The sequence below is a fragment of the Chionomys nivalis genome, chromosome 3 (assembly GCF_950005125.1).
Source record: "Chionomys nivalis chromosome 3, mChiNiv1.1, whole genome shotgun sequence".
Classification (NCBI taxonomy): Eukaryota; Metazoa; Chordata; class Mammalia; order Rodentia; family Cricetidae; genus Chionomys; species Chionomys nivalis.
Window position 1 is genome coordinate 112,243,723 of NC_080088.1, and position 17,789 is coordinate 112,261,511.

Consider the following 17,789-nt stretch of genomic DNA (forward strand, 5'->3'; position numbering starts at 1 on the left):
TCTCAGAGCAGGTCTGTCTCATAGAACAGGGCCCCTTCCTAGCGCATGGCCAGCTGCCTTTGATTTTTCCCTGACTTCCTGACCCAGTTCCTGGAGCTCCTCCCTGACATTCCCAGCAGCCTGGGCTTCCATCCTCCATCTCAGGCCCCTGCCCCAGAGTCATCTACCTACCCAGAAAGCCACCGTCCCCTGCCCATGGCCCTCAAGAGGCCCTTGGGAAAGGCTAACTCAGAGAGAGTGCTTGATAAACTTTCTTCCCTGCTGGCGTCAGGGCATTGTCATGTTGCCTTTGTTGCCCAGACGTGAGAGCCTCCTGTTGCTTGCCCAGGCTTTCTTCCCGCCGTCGGCCTCAAATCAGGCATCCTAGATGAGACGGTGATGTGTGGAAGGGTGGCCAGTGCGGAGCTCTGTCTGGCCTGCCCCTCACTGTGGATTTAGGGCAGTGGCATGATCTCGAGGGACACCTTTTCTCTGGCTGCAGCAACACTTATTAGGAACACAGACCTCTTGGCAGGTGAGGTGGTGAGGCATGGAAAGCACCCTCTCGCGAGGAACATCAATTCCCGTGAGGGATGCAGGGCCACCACCCTAGCAAGTGTCCAGGGCATAGGAGGTGCTTGGTGAATGAATGAATGAATGAATGAATGAATGAATGAATGAATGAGTGGATGGTTGGGTAAGTGGATGTGCGAACAAAGGAATCGGTGAGAGGTGAGGTGGGACAATGAAGGAGTGAGTGAATGTTTGCTGCTGTCATCTTCCCCAGCTCTTCTCTGGGACAGGGTTGCCCAGCCAGCTCACCCCCATACCAGCCCGGAGCCCTGATGCCCTCAGAGTGGGACTCTGTTCCCCTGATGCCCAGGGGCGGGGCACTTCCGCAGGGCTGCTTGAGAGCAGCGAGCAGTAATCAAGGTAGGAGGATGCCATCGGATGTGCTGGTGTCAGGTGATTAGGGGTCTGATTGGCGCCCTCCCTCCAGGACAGCTACCTCCGGGTCCTGCAGTGGCAGGATCAGGCTGCTTTCCTGAAAGACGCCTGGGAAGTGTCTGCGGTGCTGAGGGAAGCAACTGCTGGGGGGTGGGCAGTCAAGTCCCGTGGGTCTCTCTTTCATTTGTTCCTTTACTCAAACATTCACTCACCCCGCGAGTAGCGGGTGCCTCACGTGCACTGGGCATTCGGTGTGCGGTAGTGATCTGAGCAGATGGTCTTGTCACTGTGGTAGATGCTGGAGAATTCTGGGTGTAGCATAAGGTTGTAAGTGGCCAGAGGAAAAAACCACCTAAATGTGTGGATGGCAAAGGGTGTGCAGAGAAAAAGCAGAGGGTTCAGGCGAGGGAGTCCCCTCTGCTCTTCTAAGGAGGAGGTGGGGTAGGTTTTTGTAATAGCTGAGACACCACGGTGTTGGGAAACCCCTAGGCCTTCTGAGAGCACAGCATTGCAGGCCAATGACCAGCACTGCAAACACCTACGGCAGAATTGTGCTTGACCTCCTCAGGAGCCAGGCAAGACCAATGTGACCAGAGCAGTGAGCTAGGGCAGGGTTTAGAACAGGAAAAAGGGACAGAGAGAGAGAGAGAGAGAGAGAGAGAGAGAGAGAGAGAGTGAGTGTGTGTGTGTGTGTGTGTGTGTGTGGTGGGGGGTGATGGCCTCGTGGCTGCCAGGCAGGGAATGGATGGGGTGGAGGGCAGTGGGAGCCAAATGGGGACACTTTAAGGAGCAGACCAGAAAAACTGGATAGAAATTATTTCATCAAGCTGACAAACTTGCCCATTTGACACATTGGCACCAAGGACATGGCAGGTGACCTCACCTGCCTCCAGAATCTCTGGTCTGGCAGTGGCCTCCACCCAAATACCAACATGGACCCCAGGTACCCTAAGATTCCAGAGCACCCAGCAGTTCCCAGGTTGCAGCGCTCCTGACACCCCAAAGGGAGACGAGGCTGACTCCTCACGGTTTTAATCCCAGCTGCTGAGAGGCATAGGGCTGTCCACCAGCCTGCTAGCAAGCCGTGGCTGCTGTAGAATATTATTTTAAGGTGTGTGACTTTTGTTTCTGTTGCATTTGTTTAACTCTGTGAAGCTGTGTTACTGAGCCTGTCTAAAACACCTGATGGTCTTTTAATAAAGAGCTGGACGGCCAGTAGCGAGGCAGGAGAGAAATGGGTGGGGCTGGCAGGCAGAGAGGAGAAACATGAGGAGAAATCTGAGAGAAAGAAGGAACGAGAGAGGAAGGAGAAGGACTTCAGGGGCCAGTCACCCCAGCTACACGACAGGATGTGGAGTGAGAGTGGGAGTAAGAGAGAAATAAGAGAAAGGTGAAAACTCATTTAAGATAAGAAAGCTGACTAGAAACAAGCCTAGCAAAGGCCTGGCATGGCACCTCCAAAAAGTCAAAAGAGTAGAAACCAACCAACAACACATGACTTCTGTCCACCAGCCAGCTAGCAACACGTGATTTCCTGTCTACCCCACCCCCATCCCCAACTGTCAGCTTGGGGCTTCCTAAGACTGCAAGCCTTCTTTGGACCTCTGGAAGCCAGAGTCATGGGTGCTGGTGCACGACTTAAGATGCTCTCGTTGTCTTCATGCCCTGTATGACCAGGCGTGCCATGTGGTCAGGACCTGTCCTTGACACTGTTGTAGAAACCAAAAATAGTTGTCAAGTGAATGAGTGAGTGGGGGATGGAGGATGGAGAACAGCTGACTGGATGGGTAAATGGTGGATGGGTGGAAAGACAGATGGATACGTGATGGGGATGCATGGATGGATGCTGGGTGGGTGACGGATGGATGGGTGGAAAGATGGATATGTGAAGGATGGACGGATGGATGGATGGACGGATGGGTGGGTAGCTGGATGTTGTCTAGGAAGGTGGATAGACAGCTAGGTAAGCAGATGATAGACGGGGAATAGGTGATGAATAGATGGACAGAAGAATGGGTAGGTAGACGATAGACGTATTATGGATAGATATTGGATAGGTGGAAAGATGGATGGTTAAGTAGGTGGGTAATAGATGGTGACTAGATTACAGGTGATGGATGTACGGGTTGACAGAGAGATGGACAGACAGTTTGTGTCCTTGCAGATCCCATATATCATCTGTGTTGCAAGACAGTTCATTCATGCCCTCAACACGTTCCTGGAAATCCACTGCCCTCTCAACACTGAGGACCAGGTGACCTGTGCCGGTTAGGGATGACTGTCTGCCTTACAGCACTTACAGTGGGTCAGTCACTGTGAGGACAGCGGGCGATCCTCTGTTTACACCCAGGCTTTGGGGTTTGGCCTCATTCTGAACAGTCACCTGCACTGCTGGAATCCAGTGAGGACAGCCTGGCTCAGAGAGCTTCTCGCAGGCTCCACCCCTCGCCCCGGCCCCAGATAATTGGCCCAATACATCTTGGTGCTGGAAATTTACATACAGCGCAGGAAGTGATGGATGAGCCAGTCTGTCTCCGCCCGGCGCAGCTATCCATCTCAGTGGGCTGCGAGGCCATCTGTCTTTCTGTCTCCTTGCTGGTGGCAGGCCATCATGTGCCCTCCATCCTGGGTCATCCAAGGCTCCTCTGCAAGCAACACGCCCCTCTCTGAGCCACCCCCAGGATTGCTCCTTCCCTGCGGTTCCTAGGTCCACCTTCCCCTGGCTCCATGGATCTGTCACGCAGAGTGGACATTCTTCTGTCCCAGAGATTAACCGAGAGCTGCTGTTGTGAAGCATGTCCTTGTTTACTCTGCGCACAGGTCGGCTGCAGATAACTGAATGCCTCCTTTGCACCAGGCATTTTACAAGTACTGATATGTAGGCCCAGTCAGTTATCTGAGGTCCCCTCCCGAACTCCCTAACCTTTCCTTGGAAGACAGTGACACTGGCTAATTTTATTGTATGGCCCCATTGGTTTTATGTCATGTGGTTTGAGACATGGTCTCTCACTGAACCTGGAGTTCTTTGATTTGGCTAGACAAGTTGGCCATGAACTCCCAGGATCCACCTGTCTCTGCCCCCTGCTCCCAGCTGGTAAGTGGGTTACAGAAGTACATATCCTTAATGCCTAGCTCTTTACCAGCTTCTGGAGATCTGGGCTCAGGTCCTCGTGTGTGTGTGTGTGTGTGTGTGTGTGTGTGTGTGTGTTGTAGCAAGCACTGTATCCACCAAGCCATCTCTACAGCATCAGTTAGTGAACTAAGAGGAGTGTCATTATTTAAAGACCAGGGACAGGCAAGCTGTGATGCCAGGCTTAGAATAACGGTCACTTTGAGCAGCTCTTGAGGCTGGGGTGAGGGTTGAGGGGTACTAGAAACACAAACGTCCTGTCTTAAGCTGGACAGAAGATATGTGGTGTAAAAAAAGATCCGTTGAGTGTAGTGTCAAACTCAAAAGTTAATGTGTGCTTTGATGCAAAGGAACTAAATCAGACATAGTGGCATGTCCATGCAATCTCAGCACTTGGGAAAGAGACGGAGGCAGGAGGATCCAAAGTTTGAGACCAACCTAGCCTACACAGTAGCGTCCTGTCTCAAAGAAATCTGAAACCAGAGGTAACCCCAGGTGTTCATTTGACGATAAATAGAAATCAGACCAGCTGTGGGGCTGAACATCTGTAATCCAAGCACCGAGGAACACGGCACAAGGAGGTTAAATAGTTCAAAGCCACCCTGGGCTGCATAGTGAGCGTAGTGTGTTTGAGGTCAACCTGGACTCTTTATATATAAAACAAAGATAATTCAAGTGGAGGAGCATTGTGGTCAAAGTTATGCCAAGGGGCATGTTCTGACCTGAGGCCCTGGAGGACCATCCCAGAGCTGGGGCACACGCCAGGCAGTGGGTGAGCATGGGGAAGTGTGGACCAGCGGCAGAGCCCCTGGTGCAGCTCCACCTCAGCTTCCCCTCTCCCTGCTTGCTGGCTCGGGCCTCAGCTGCATCTATCATCTGCTCCCAGCTCATTAAAATTATCTCTTTTTAGTTGCAAATGGGCTGTTTATGAGGATCATTACTTGAATGGTCTGCGCAGGGCTCCGGGCTGTCTGTCTGCTGCTGATGGCTAGTTAGGTTAATCGCATGTGTCTCCTCTCTGCCTGGGCCTGGCCCAAAGTCTGGGACTGTGTAGATCATGGCTGGGGCTGGACAGGATAGTCTCGCTGAAGCGTGGCTGGCGCGGCCGGCATAGGGATGTCTTTGAAGCCGGACTTGAGAATGAGGCTGGCTTATGTTTCTGAGACTAGTTCTTCTGTTCCCTTGAAATAAATGTAATTCCATGGGCTTTTCTAAGTGTGTTTATTTTAAAAGCCCGTTGTCGATTCCATCTCTTGGTTTGTTGATTTTTAAATATCTATTCTTTCAAAGTATAAGAGGATCCGTTTTAATGTCTTTGCTTGGCACCCTGTCCCTTTGTGTGTGTGTGTGTGTGTGTGTGTGTGTGTGTATGTGTGTGTGTGTGTGTGTGTGAGAGAGAGAGAGAGAGAGAGAGAGAGATATTTTTACTCACCTGTGAAAACCTAGGACATTTGGACCTAGCATGGTGTCCTCTGTACCCCTGGTGTATCTAAGGAAGAGATGAATATCAGCCGGTGTTTATTGAACTCCTGGCAGGGTGCATTTATGATCTTGAATTATTTAAAACAATCTCCCCCAAACACCCTCAGCTGATAGAGAAAGGGAGCCGAGGACAGCTGAAAAGCAAGGCATTGAAAATTTGCCTTCAGAACCCACCAAGGAGCCTCCCCCACCTCAGTTTTTAGGGCTGCCTGTAACTCGCCTCCTAGCCCCTGCCTGAGTCCTCTCAAGACTCCTTACTGTGCTCATTGCATAGCGTGATGAACAGCAGGAACCTGTTTTGGTGCCCGGAACACACACGCACTCAATAAATGTAGTTACGATTATTGCATTTATTGTTGTCATGATCGTTGTTGCTTGCATATTTACTGTAGAAATAATGCAAGAACTCAAGATAGAAGGAAGAGCACCAACTGAGACAGAGTTGAGGGGATCATGGTCCGCATGTCTGCGACTGTATCTGCTCCTTTAGGACTGAGCAGGAGAGCTGGACTTGCAGTGGTCCAGGGCTGGCCCTGCTTTGTGCTGGTACAGGCAACAGACTCCCAGCTGGTCAAATCTGCACCCACTAGCAACCAGGGATGTACAGATAGAGGGAGGGCCCTGATGTCCACACACTAGCAACTAGATGTCCCCTGCACGCTGTTTTCCTCTCGTAACCTGTGTTAGGTAAGTGTGTGTGTGTGTGTGTGTGTGTATGCTCACATGTGTGTGGTCATACATATGTCCTCAATCATTCCCCACTTTGTTCACAGGTGCTTAGTCTCTCTGAACTCCAAGTTCACACTCCTGGACAATCCGGCTTGGATAGGGATTCTCCTTACCAGCAGGCCATCGTGCCTACCTAGCTTCCTGGTAGGTGCTGGTGATCTGGACTGCAGTCCTCATGTTTGCACAGCAATCCCTTCGTCTACCGAGCCCTCTCTCTAGCCCCTCAGAGTCCAGCTCCAAGCACTGGTACCAATAGCGACTGTGTGAAGAGGTTCAGGGTCCCCAGTATAGGAACCTACGCCTGCAGATTTACCAAGGCTCATCTGTGATCCCAACACCCAGGCAGCTGAGGCAGGAGCACTGTGAATTAGTGACAGTCTGAGCTCCAAAAACTTATAAATATTTGTAAATAAGTGCTTATGAGACTTACAGTGTAAGATACGGAACAATCCAGAAGCCAGTGGGACATCCCAAGTTCCATCCTATGTCCAATGGCAGGGCAAAAAAGACATTCAGTGAACCTTAACGTTCTAGTTCTTTCTCCCCTGCCAAGTGAGGGCCTCATCCTCTTGGTCTTGCCAAGTGTTGGGACACAGACACACAGACACACACACAGACACACACACACACACACATACACGCGCGCGCGCCCCCCCAGGCGGCTCCGCCCCATGCTGCTGTGGAAATCTGTTTCAGCACCTTGGAGAGCGCCGCCGCCCTCACCCAGGTTTTAAGCAGCAACAGTTGGTGCCCCCCCTTCCGTCGTGATTTTCTCCCAAAGTTAGCTTTTTTATATATAGAAATAGATATTCCTTCTTGAATTCACCCCCTCCAAGAGCTCCAGGGCCCAGAGGCTGTCCTTACAGGTTTGGGGGGCCAGGTCTGTGACACTATGGTAAATTGCCACCGAGCAGGCGTTTCAGACACCAGCGGGCTTTTACAAAGGCTCTGCAGTGGGTTGACAGTACTTTTATCTCGTTATCTAGCAGTGAAAGGGTTTCATTGTGTGTGCAAAACGAATGTGTATTAGCGGTGACAAATAGGGTCTTTCAGCACGCCGCCGCACTTCGTCATACATATGTTGGATTAAAGAGTGCGCCCTGGAAATGCGCTCCCCGCATCTGCGTGCGCGTTTTTTAATAAATCTGATTGCAGGAATTTATTGCACCACCGGATTTAGGAAATTATGGGGCTTGATTGCTGCAAATATAATCGGGTGATGTATGCAGGAGGGTTCATCGAGTTATCGTCCAGAAAAAAAAAAGAAAAAGTCTCAAGTCATTGCCAGCCTTGCAGGCCACATAAACAGCGCTTCTTGAATTATGCAGATGAGTCCTGACAACGCCTCCTGTGAAAGCCCCTGCAAAGGGAGCTCCTAGAGAAGCCATCAAGCACATACATACCAGGAACAGGCCCCATCCGTGATGCATGGTCCCCTCATCCCCCCCCCCATTCCTGGTCTCCTGTGTCCAAACCCTGGTCCTATTCCTGAATGTGCGCAGTCAGGCCAGCTCCCCTTCCCCCCCTGCAACCTGGCAACCTGGTTCTTTCCAGTCGGCAAGGGTTCTGGGAACCTTCCGTGATTTACCGTGGGGTACACGCAAGGTCAGCGTGCTTCTCTTCGGCACCTTCATTTTTCCAAAATCTACTGGAATTAAAAAGCCATCTATATCGTAAGAGGCGAATTTATGAGCCTTTAAGGGAGAAAGCAGCAGTTGGAGCGGCGCCCGCCGCTGATGTATGGAAGCTGTCGGCAGCACTCGCGCTCGGGGAAGGGGGGGGGCGAGAAGCGCCCATACAATATGCCGCGCGCCGCTATTTTGACACGCTTTGGAGATGTTTTCTTCAGTTACTGACAGGCTTATGCCATCACTCCTTGGAAATTTAAGAGTTGGGGCTGGGGTGGGGAGAGATTGGGAGGAGATACAACCTCAGTTTAACTTTGACCCAGCTTCTTAGGAGGACAAAAAAAACCAAATAGCCCACATTGTCCTGGGGGTCTTTTTGTGGTTGTTGTTTTATGCCTCTTTTTTGTTTTTGTTGTTGTTGTTGTTGTTGTTGTTTTTAACTTTTTTCATTCATGCCAGGAGTCAATATCTAGCTTTTTCTCAGTCCTGTGAATTACAAAAACTTGTCCCGGGTGCTGCGTTTACAATAATTCAAAAGCAAAGAGAAGAGGACAAATCAATCTCTCTCTCTCTCTCTCTCTCTCTCTCTCTCTCTCTCGTTCCAGAAGGAGCTTAATTCCATTGCATTGGAGCTGTCTGGACCACAGGAGGAAAGCAGCGAGCATTCTCCTAAACGTTTAATTGAACTCCGCCGGGAATTTAGGAAAAATGTGCCAAAGGTAGTGTGTGCCTGCCGCTACAGCATTGCCTCCGAAGGAATGCAGCTTGCTCTCTTCCCCCTCTGTTCAAACTGCATCGTGAACGCTGTAACATAAGTGACTAACAGGAAAAGAAGCTAATTAGCCACAAAGCTAAATCCTAGCCTCTGCCCGTCAGCCTTCACAGTCTGGGGGGAGAGGGCTCCCCAGTGCAATGACTGGAGTTGGAACACCACGGTGCCTCCACCCACATCACTGTTCCCCAGGACACCAGGCAGCTTAGAGTTGCCGTCAGTCTAAGCCCTGATCTTGGGTGAGATGGTGGTCATTTGATGACAAAAATAATTGGGCCTGAAGTCTAGATCATCTTCTGCCTGCCCTTAGGCCTGGAAGATGTAGCCAGGGCTCTGAAACCCACCCCTCACTGTCAATCAGTGCACCTGCCCGTCTCCTCTTCCATCAAGGTTCCAGACCCCAGTCTTGGTCCACAGATAGAAGGCCCAGGCAATGGAAAACCCACTCCCTCTCCCCTAAGGAGCAGACCGGCCCGGACATGTGTCTGTTCTTTTCTGAGGCTGAATGGGAGAATTTTATTTTTCCCCTGCTATCAGGACCCCTGTTGCTTCTCAAATTAAAAAAATATATAAGTTAAGCCGGATGGTGATGGTGCACACCTTTAATCCCAGCACTCGGGAGGCAGAGGCAGGCAGACCTCTGTGAGTTCAAGGGTAGCCTGGTCTACAGAGGGAGTTCCAGGACAGCCAGAGCTGTTACACAAAGAAACCCTGTTTCGGAAAACAAACAAATAAAATAAAATTTAAAAAGTGGCAAGAATAAACAGCAAAATGGAGCCCTTAGATCCTGTGTCACTGACAGAGCTGAGACCCTCACAGAGAGTATAGGCCACAGACTCAGGGCTAGGCCTAAGCTCCAGCCAGCAGCCTCTGCTTCTGTCAGTTCCTGTCTCGGCTTACCTGCTGCGGTGTGCTGAACCATGGAGGGCAGGTGGGGGCTGGCAGATGTCCCAGGAGCATGGTGGGAGGCTTCCAGGGACTCTTGTGGCTCTTGGTGATAGAGGACGACCTTGGGTGTGAGAGGCAGGGCACAGGGGCTGGGCCTTACCTGAAGCTGTCAAATCCCACCACCATGTCATAAGCAACTGTGGTACTTCAGGGCAAGTTTTGGGATGAGGTCCAGCTAGAACTTGTTTCTAGGGTAAATCTAGGAAGCTGTGTGTGAAGAAGTGTGCAGCAAAGAGGCAGAGACCTCAGACAGGGTCTCTTGCTGTCATGACTTCTTAACAAGCCCAAGTGAGGTCACACGTAGCTCAGGCTAGCCTCCAGCTCCTCATACAGTTGAGAGTGTCCCTGAATTTCTTGTCTCTCTCCTCTATCTCCCAAGTGCTGGCTTATAGGTGTGTGCTATTGTGCCCCGTTTATGTGATGCGTGGGGCAGAACCCGGAGCCTTGTACACGCTAGGCAAGCACTCTGCAAACTGAGCCATATCCCCAGCCCACCCTTCTCTTTTAAACATCATAGTGTGGTCTATAAACAGAGTTTTCTCCCCATATCGAGAGTGCATCTGGCCCTCCCATCTCTGGGAAGCGTAGCTGAGTCCATTGTCGGCCTTCATAGCCCCACACACCTTCTTTCTTCCTCTGGCCTTCAGACCAGCTGTCTCATCCTCTCTCCCCCAGCATAGTGAACTCATCCTCAGCTACCGCTTCACACGGGAGCCCTCAGGTGAGGAGGGAAATCCAGGCCAGGTTTTCAGCCTGTGAGTTTGACTTACATAATCTTCAATGCTACATAATTATGCAATTACATAATTAGAAGGGATAAATTTCCACTCCTATTATAGTCATGGCTCTGGAAACTCTCATCCCTCCTGATGGGAGAGTCGTGATAACTTTATTTCAGAGCATCGTCTGGGGGTCCAGTCCACCTACTGAGTGTGTCCTCCCCTGGACTTACACATTCATTGGCAGGACTTGGCCCAGCACCCATCTACTTCCCCATCTCATGGCTCCCAGACGTGAACCCCTAAACTCATCTGAATATGGGGTTTTGAGAATGAAAAGAGCCTATGCAAGGCATCTTGTGACCTGGGCTCCGCTTGCAGCTGAGTCACCTGCTTGCCATTTCACCTTGAGTAGCCCAGTCCCCGTGGGCCTTGGTACTCCCTTTATAAAATCGGGCTTAAGTTAAACTTTGTGTTAGCTCCCCATGCTTTCTCTGATCCACCCCGCTGCCACTGTCCGAGGCTCAACCGCAGTTTCCAGCAGCAGTCCCTTTAATCAGTGCTGTGGCATGCAACCACCTCCTCTTGGTGGCCTCCTGCTTCTGTGCACTAGGCTTGAGACTGTGACCTTGAGCCTCCTAAGTCTGCCATTGCTCAGCCTAGCAACCTGGCTCCTGAAACCAAAGCCACAGGCACCATCTGTGTGTCCCCTAAAAGCCCACCTTACATCCAGCCAGCAGCTACTCTGGGAAGGCCCAGAGGCAGAAGTCAGTGTAGAGGGCTAGCTCGGACCAGAGCAGGCACCTTGTCCAGGGGGAGAAGTAGCAGGGTGTGTCACCATGGTTATGGGTTTCTCCATAACCTCCATCCCTCCTCCTGCTTCCATGTCGTTCATCCCGCCTCTTTACTGCTCCCACGGGGTTTTCCTTGTGACTTTGACCAATTGTGGCAGTAGGAAGGATCCCCAGTGGATCCCTGAGGTACTCACAGGCTTAGGGGTTAGCACCTTGGGACACTCACCTCCGCTGAGTTCTGGGGGAGCCCCAGACACCACTCCTTGGGTCTGAGAAACTGGGACATCAGTGGATAGAGCTGAGCCCTCCTGTGTGCTCAGAGCATTGGTGAAGTTATTGGTCTGGTCCAGAGCCACATCCCTAGAGATCATTCCGTGCTCTGGTGAGGAAGGACAGACAGGAATAATGGTGACTTTTGGTGAAATGCAGGGTGCAGGTTCATGGGAGATGGCTGTGTGGAAGAAGCAGCCAGCCCATGTCACACCCGGAAGGACAAAGGGACTTCTTGGGGGGACTTTTTCCACCTAGCACTGAAAGTGGAGAATCAGGGCCAGCTCTTCAGCCCCCGTCCTTCTAAACTAGGCCACAGGACCAACCATGCCAGGCCCAAGGATGTCATGAGTACCATCATTGCAATATTCAGGAGGCTGAGGCAGGGGAATCTTGAGTTCAGACCAACCTGAGCTACATAGAAAGACCCCATCTCAAAATGTTAATGGCTGGGTATGTAGCTCAGGGGTGGAATTCTTTGCTCCATCCCCAGTGCCACCAAAAATAAAATAGGTGTGCATTTAGGAAATAGCCATCCTGCCTCCCTCTCCAGAATACCCAGTTCTGTGACATTGAGGACCTTAAAAAGCACTGCAGGGACAAAATCTAGTGTGCGTACGTGTGTGTGTGTGTATGTGTGTGTGTGTATGCACGTGTGTACGTATACGTGCGTGTATGTGTGTGTGTACATATGCGTGCGTGCATGTGTGTGTGTTCCTTACAAAACCACAGTTCAGGTTCCACAGAGAACGATGGTGGGGTGGGCTGGGGATCACGTGCACTGTGCAGACCCTCCGTCATCTCTTTTTCAGGGAATCAGAGAGATGGTGGCTCCCGTGCTGAAGAGCTTCCAAGCCGAGGTAAGTAAGAGCCAGTAGCCAAGTGCTTGGGGATGTGGGGGCAACGTGCACTGGGCTTCCCTCTTCGCAGGCTACCCCTCCCCAGGCTGAAATCTGAGGTCTGCTGCCCTGCTAAGGCATCCTTGTGGATAAGGCCCAGGGCCCTCCCAGAACATCCACCTCCCACCACCCTCTGGGTGAAACCAGCCTTGCTCATGGCCTTTGCGGCTATCTGGCAGTGACTGCCTCTGCCTCCCATCCACCCTGTGACAATCAAATGTACCATCTACGGCACTGGTACCATCCCTTCGCCTGCCTGAGAAGATGCTGGGGTCGTGCTGGGCTGGGGAGGGGAGCCCATCTCTAATACCCCATGGGCAAGGACTCCCGCTGAGCTCAGGTGGACCCAGAAAACCCTCCCACGGCCCCTGAGGTGAAGGGGAGGGCTCCTGTTCATTCTCCACTCCGCAGCTCCTCAGCCATCTCTCCCTCAGAGCCACATTACATGCAGGCCTCGGCTACAGATACATGAATGTTGGTGTGGGCAGGATGCCTGAACCTCCATGTCCCTCTCTGTACCGTGGGAATAGAGACTTGCGGTCCTTCTGTGTAGTTTTGGACATGGATAGTGAGAGAGACCTCAGGAAAGAGGGGGATACGCCCACCTGGCCCTCTGTCTCAGGGTCACAGGAATGTAGCTGGGGTTGGAACCCTGCCTCTACCATTTACTGGCTGTGGGTGTGACCTGAGGTGAGTTACTTGGCCTCTCTGTGCCTCTATGTCCTCTTCTGTCAAATTGGTGATCATTTTCTCTCTCAACAAGATTGAGGCTTAGCGGGGTGCAAGGAAGTGTTCAAAATAGTGCCTTGGGTGTTCAAAGCCTGGAGACAGCTGGGAGTGGTGGCACACACCTATAATCCCAGTGCTTGGGAAAGTGGAGGCCATCCTGGCCTGCGAGGAATGATGTCTTCCCTCTGCCACAGAAGAAAGACTTGGACGTTAGAAGTGATGAGAAGATCCGAGGCACAGCCTCATGGGTAGTGGGCTTAGAATTTCAGCCCTGCTTCTTTAGCTGTGTGGCCCTGGGGAGGACCTCTCTGAACCTCAACTCTCCTCCTGGGACATAAAAACAAGCCTGAAAATCCAAAGGAAGAGGAAGCTGCTGGGGAGCACATGGTACGGTGTGCAGACAGTTGTTCTGAGGGATCTCTCTGGCCACCCACCCACAGGACTTATCTTGACTGTGTTCCCCAAGCCCCTGCCTGCCTCGTGGTCACTGCATTAAAATGCCATGGCCGTAGGTCCCGCCTCACCCCTATGGGGAGGAAAGTGGCCACAGAGCCAAATCAAGGTCAGATCCATTCGTGCCTTCCAATCCAGCAACCTTGGTGTATGCAGAGTTGGGGGTCCCCTCACCCCAAATACTTTTCCTGACTATGGGAGGTGTGGTGGGGAGGAAGTGGACTCGGCCCGCTGTGAATCAAGGCTTCCTTGATTGCTCAAAGGGCAATTTAGATCCCCCCCACACACACACCTCCCAGGAAAACATGCCAGCCAGGGAAGGTGGTTTCTGGGAACCAGCCTGAAATGGCCGAAGTTTGAAAATCCTCACGCAGAGAAAGGGAGCCAGCCCAAAAGCCCCACTAATTATAAAAGTTGCTTTTATGAAAGATAATTCAAAGCAGTAATTTAGCAAACATAATCAAGCCACGCAGATGGGGCCGCTGATGGATGGATTGCAACATGCAATTAGCGGCTCTCACAGTTACATGTCATTAACCCTCCACGCACAAAAATTATTTTCTCATTATTAGTTGAAAAGGTAAAATTAAGCTGACTAGACACTAAAGGAACAAACCACAATTAATTACCTTCATTTATTACAGTCATTATCTTAGAGTTATTTTTGCTTGGAGACAGAGAGATACAAACATCTAAATTAAAAGTTTTGTTTTTGCTAAATTTGAGGTGAGACGGTTCCAAGTGTTACATGCACCAGCTTGCCCCCTAGACCTCAGGGCCCCCCCAGCAGGCCCCTCTTGTGCAGTTTCCTCTTTGCAGGGTGGCCTGGGGGCGGGGGGTGACAGAAGCCCTTTCAGTTTCTCTGGAGCAGAGCTGGTCACCTGAGCCTAAAGGGAACACAGCAGTTTGGGGACTGTCCCTGAATGGACATATGTGACTTTGGCGAGTGATTTCCTGTGTCTGAGTCAGTGAGTTACTCAGTGCCAGGTGGCAGACATGTCACTAGTGTGCAATACGGCAGGCATCGTGTACCTCAGCCTGCAGCCAACAGTGCCCTCGTCCCTGGAACTGAGGAGCGCATGTGACCACCGCTGGTACCAAGAGACAGTTCTGGTGACTCCCCAGTACAGAGGAGGTGGAGCCATAGCTCTGGGGCTCACTGGCCAGCCTGGTCTGCTTGGCGAGCTGTAGACTAGTGAGAGACCCTGTCAAAAGGTGTGCAGCAGCTGAGGAATGGCATTGCAAGTTGTTCCCAGTTCCACATGCACACACAGATACACGTACTTACACACACACACACACACACACACACACGTACGTGTACATGTGTTCTTACCTGTAGTGTATTAAAAGCATCTGATGTCACCCTCGGGAGGGCTACATCCAGTCATCGCCTCTGCCCCTCTTGGCATGGGAGCAGCAGGCATTTTTGCAATACACTCAAGGACTTCCCAGGGAAGACAAACCACCTTCCCACATAGCCCTCTACAAATGTCTTTGGATGGTCCAATGTTTGTGTTATGCTCCCACGAGGCTGGAGACAGCTCAGAGCTGTCCCTACCCCTGGGGAAGTCCTGCCCCCTTGTTCAACCCGGGAGAAGTTGTCCAGAGCCAAAGGGGACCTGGTGTGCTCTCCCTGAACTTGTACTGCCACAGCCACGCATCCTGTCCCTTATCTGTACACATATGCCCTGGAGTGCCCCATCAAACCAGACATCTGTATCTCTTTGGGCTTGGGCCTGCTTTCACAAGAGACCAAGGTGGCCCTTAGCCTGCCTGGCGGTTCTGCCTCCTGACATGTCCTGCCAGCCAGCACACTCCCTGTTGGGAGAAGCCATGTCAAAAAGTGCTACCTAAAGAAGACAGGCCAAGAGCTGGTGGCTGAGCTCTGTTAACTGCAGGCTCAACACCACCACCTGTGTCCTAAGGTGTCGAGAAGAGCCCAGTCACGCTGCCAAACCGTGAGCGATTTTGCTAAGGGGTTGTTTAGGAGTGTTGCTAATTCCGAAGATAAAAGGAGCAACCCCACTTTTTTCTTGACTGTGTGACCTTGAGCAAGAGTCACTTAACTTCTCTGGGTCCCTGCCCCTCCCCCTTCAAAAGATTTTGATTTGTCTATATTTATTTGGTGTGCGTGTGGGGGGGGGGGTGTGGGTGTGTGTGCGCGTGCGTGTATGCATTGCAGCACATGGGTGCTAACCAAGGGAGGATTTGCAGGCGTCATTTCTCCCCTTCCACCTTGTGGGTGCTAGAGACTTACTCTCTGGTCTCTGCTTTGAAATGAAGATCCGAATCATGGCTGCCCCTGAGGCTCACGGGGAGCTCAATGCACTGATACTGATACAGGGAGAACATACGATAGAAGAGAGGCTGGCCATGCCACACTTGTGCCTCCCACAAGTCCTGTGTGGGAGCCACTCACCCAGTTCCTCTGGTGAGCTAACTGAGGCTCAGCCACAGCCTACAAGACTCTACTTGGGCGGGGACAGCAACCAGTAAGGCCTCAATGGCTTAACACTGCGAGTAAGGCACAGCCTAGATTGTATGTACCCTTCTGTAGGTCTCAGCTGGCTCAGAGAGGGCAAAGCGCTTGCCCAGGTCCTCACAGCCCTCCAGCCATAGCCTTGAGGATGGGAACTACAAGCCTCAGTTTGGAGAGCTACCTGGGTTCCTCGACATCCAGGGGACCAAGAGTTGCTGCGAAGGCCTAGCTGGGGAGCCCATAATGTACACGGAAGTGAGAGTTTAAGTTGGGACTGAGTTATGTGATACTAAATTCTCATCAGACAGGAGTGTCACCTGCAGCACGAGGCAGGTGCTAACGGCCCACGCCCTCCCCGCTCCCTGCCCACCCTCTCTGGTGGTGTCTTGAGGACCATCATGTCTCCTTGGCGGTCTTGCCGGCTGGAGGCGAGGCTCCCACTAACCCACACGTCCATCTGGATTTGCTGTCAGCCCACCAAGGCATCCTCGGGCTGTGATGCCGAGTTACAACCAAATTAAGAACCCTCAGCCATCCTCTTTGATTCGCTCTCTCTGCCTTATCAAGTAAATTATTAATGCTCCTGCCCCCCAGTTAAGCAGATACTTGCAGCCATTATGGGTCCTTCTCATTAGAAATAACATCATCTAAGGAAGGGTGTTGATTGATTTTTTTTTTAATCTTGGAATCATGGACGTGAACCACATATTTACATGGCATTCCCTTTAACTCGAATTCTTGTGCTTTATTTTTATATTATTGATCCTTTTTTGACACGAATTGCTTTTTGGCCTTGTGTGCACGCTGTAAGCTTTCCACCCGGCAAAGGAACCGGCTGCGCCCAGCCACGAAGAGCAATGACTCTGGCTGCGTGGCAGGAACATTCCCGCACATTTAACAGCAATTAGTCTACCCTGCTGCCCAGACGCTCGTGTATGAAAATTTACAAGCCTTTTAATAGACTGAGCTCTGGGACCGGGCGGGCCTGGCGCCGGGCAGATGAGGCTATCGGGTGTACATCCATTGAGCTGCCGCCTCAGTCAGACGGAGGTGGGGGTGGGCGGGGAGGGGGGAGCTACTGGAAACACAGATCACTCACTTCAGCAGGGGTTGTGTGGCCCAACACACAGACACGCATTCAGCTGCTCAGTCGGTGCTTATTGAGCGCCTACTGTATGCCAGACATGGAGCTAGGTGCTGGAAGTACACAAGAGTTCAGGTCCCTTCCACGCCTGGTGCCAAGGATGGAGCAGAGTGGGCATAAACCCAGGGTCATACAGACCTGAGTTCATGTGGTGGCCCTGCTTGTGACCAGGTTCCTGATTGAGCCTCAGTTTGCCTGGCTGTAGAATGGGGCATGCAAGCACCTGTGCCCCCGCGGAGGTGGGGAAGAGTCACCAAAATAATGATGCTTGGGACCTGGTTATTCAGCCTGTTGCCCGCTGAATTCTACACACCTTCCCTGACTTTGCCAGAACCTCACTGCAGGCTCCCCCGATTTCTCCCTGTTGCCCACAGTGGCTCTCAACACCCTTTCTCTTGTGAGGAGGCCCCTGCTTTTCACTAGCTCCACTTAGACCTCACTCAGCAAACATTGACTTGGTACCTACTGTATACCAGGGTGAGTGGCCAGCTACTGTGTGTATGTGTGAGCCTACGTGTGAGGATGTATGTGGAGAATCTCACTGGGATTGGCTAACTGGGCTTGCCCCTTAGCCAGGCTGGCTAGCAGATGCACAGCTGAGTTCTGCAAGGGCCCAACCTCCCCGGCACTGGGATTACAACTGTGCTTCCAGCTCTTTTTTCTATTTTTATTTTTTAGAGGTG

General features: G+C 51.7%; 1 protein-coding gene across 10 annotated transcripts in view; it reads left to right on the forward strand.

Moving 5' to 3' along the window:
• The window catches only part of Cux2 (cut like homeobox 2), a 177,340-nt gene that overhangs the window by 106,210 nt on the left and 53,341 nt on the right, over positions 1-17,789 (forward strand). For 9 of the 10 annotated variants that reach the window (XM_057764414.1, XM_057764409.1, XM_057764408.1 and 6 more), the window contains 2 exons: positions 8,502-8,615; positions 12,212-12,259. In XM_057764414.1, coding sequence (XP_057620397.1) covers positions 8,502-8,615; positions 12,212-12,259 — 162 coding nt within the window. The remainder of the gene's footprint in view (positions 1-8,501; positions 8,616-12,211; positions 12,260-17,789) is intronic. The other variant, XM_057764416.1, reaches the window with a different exon arrangement.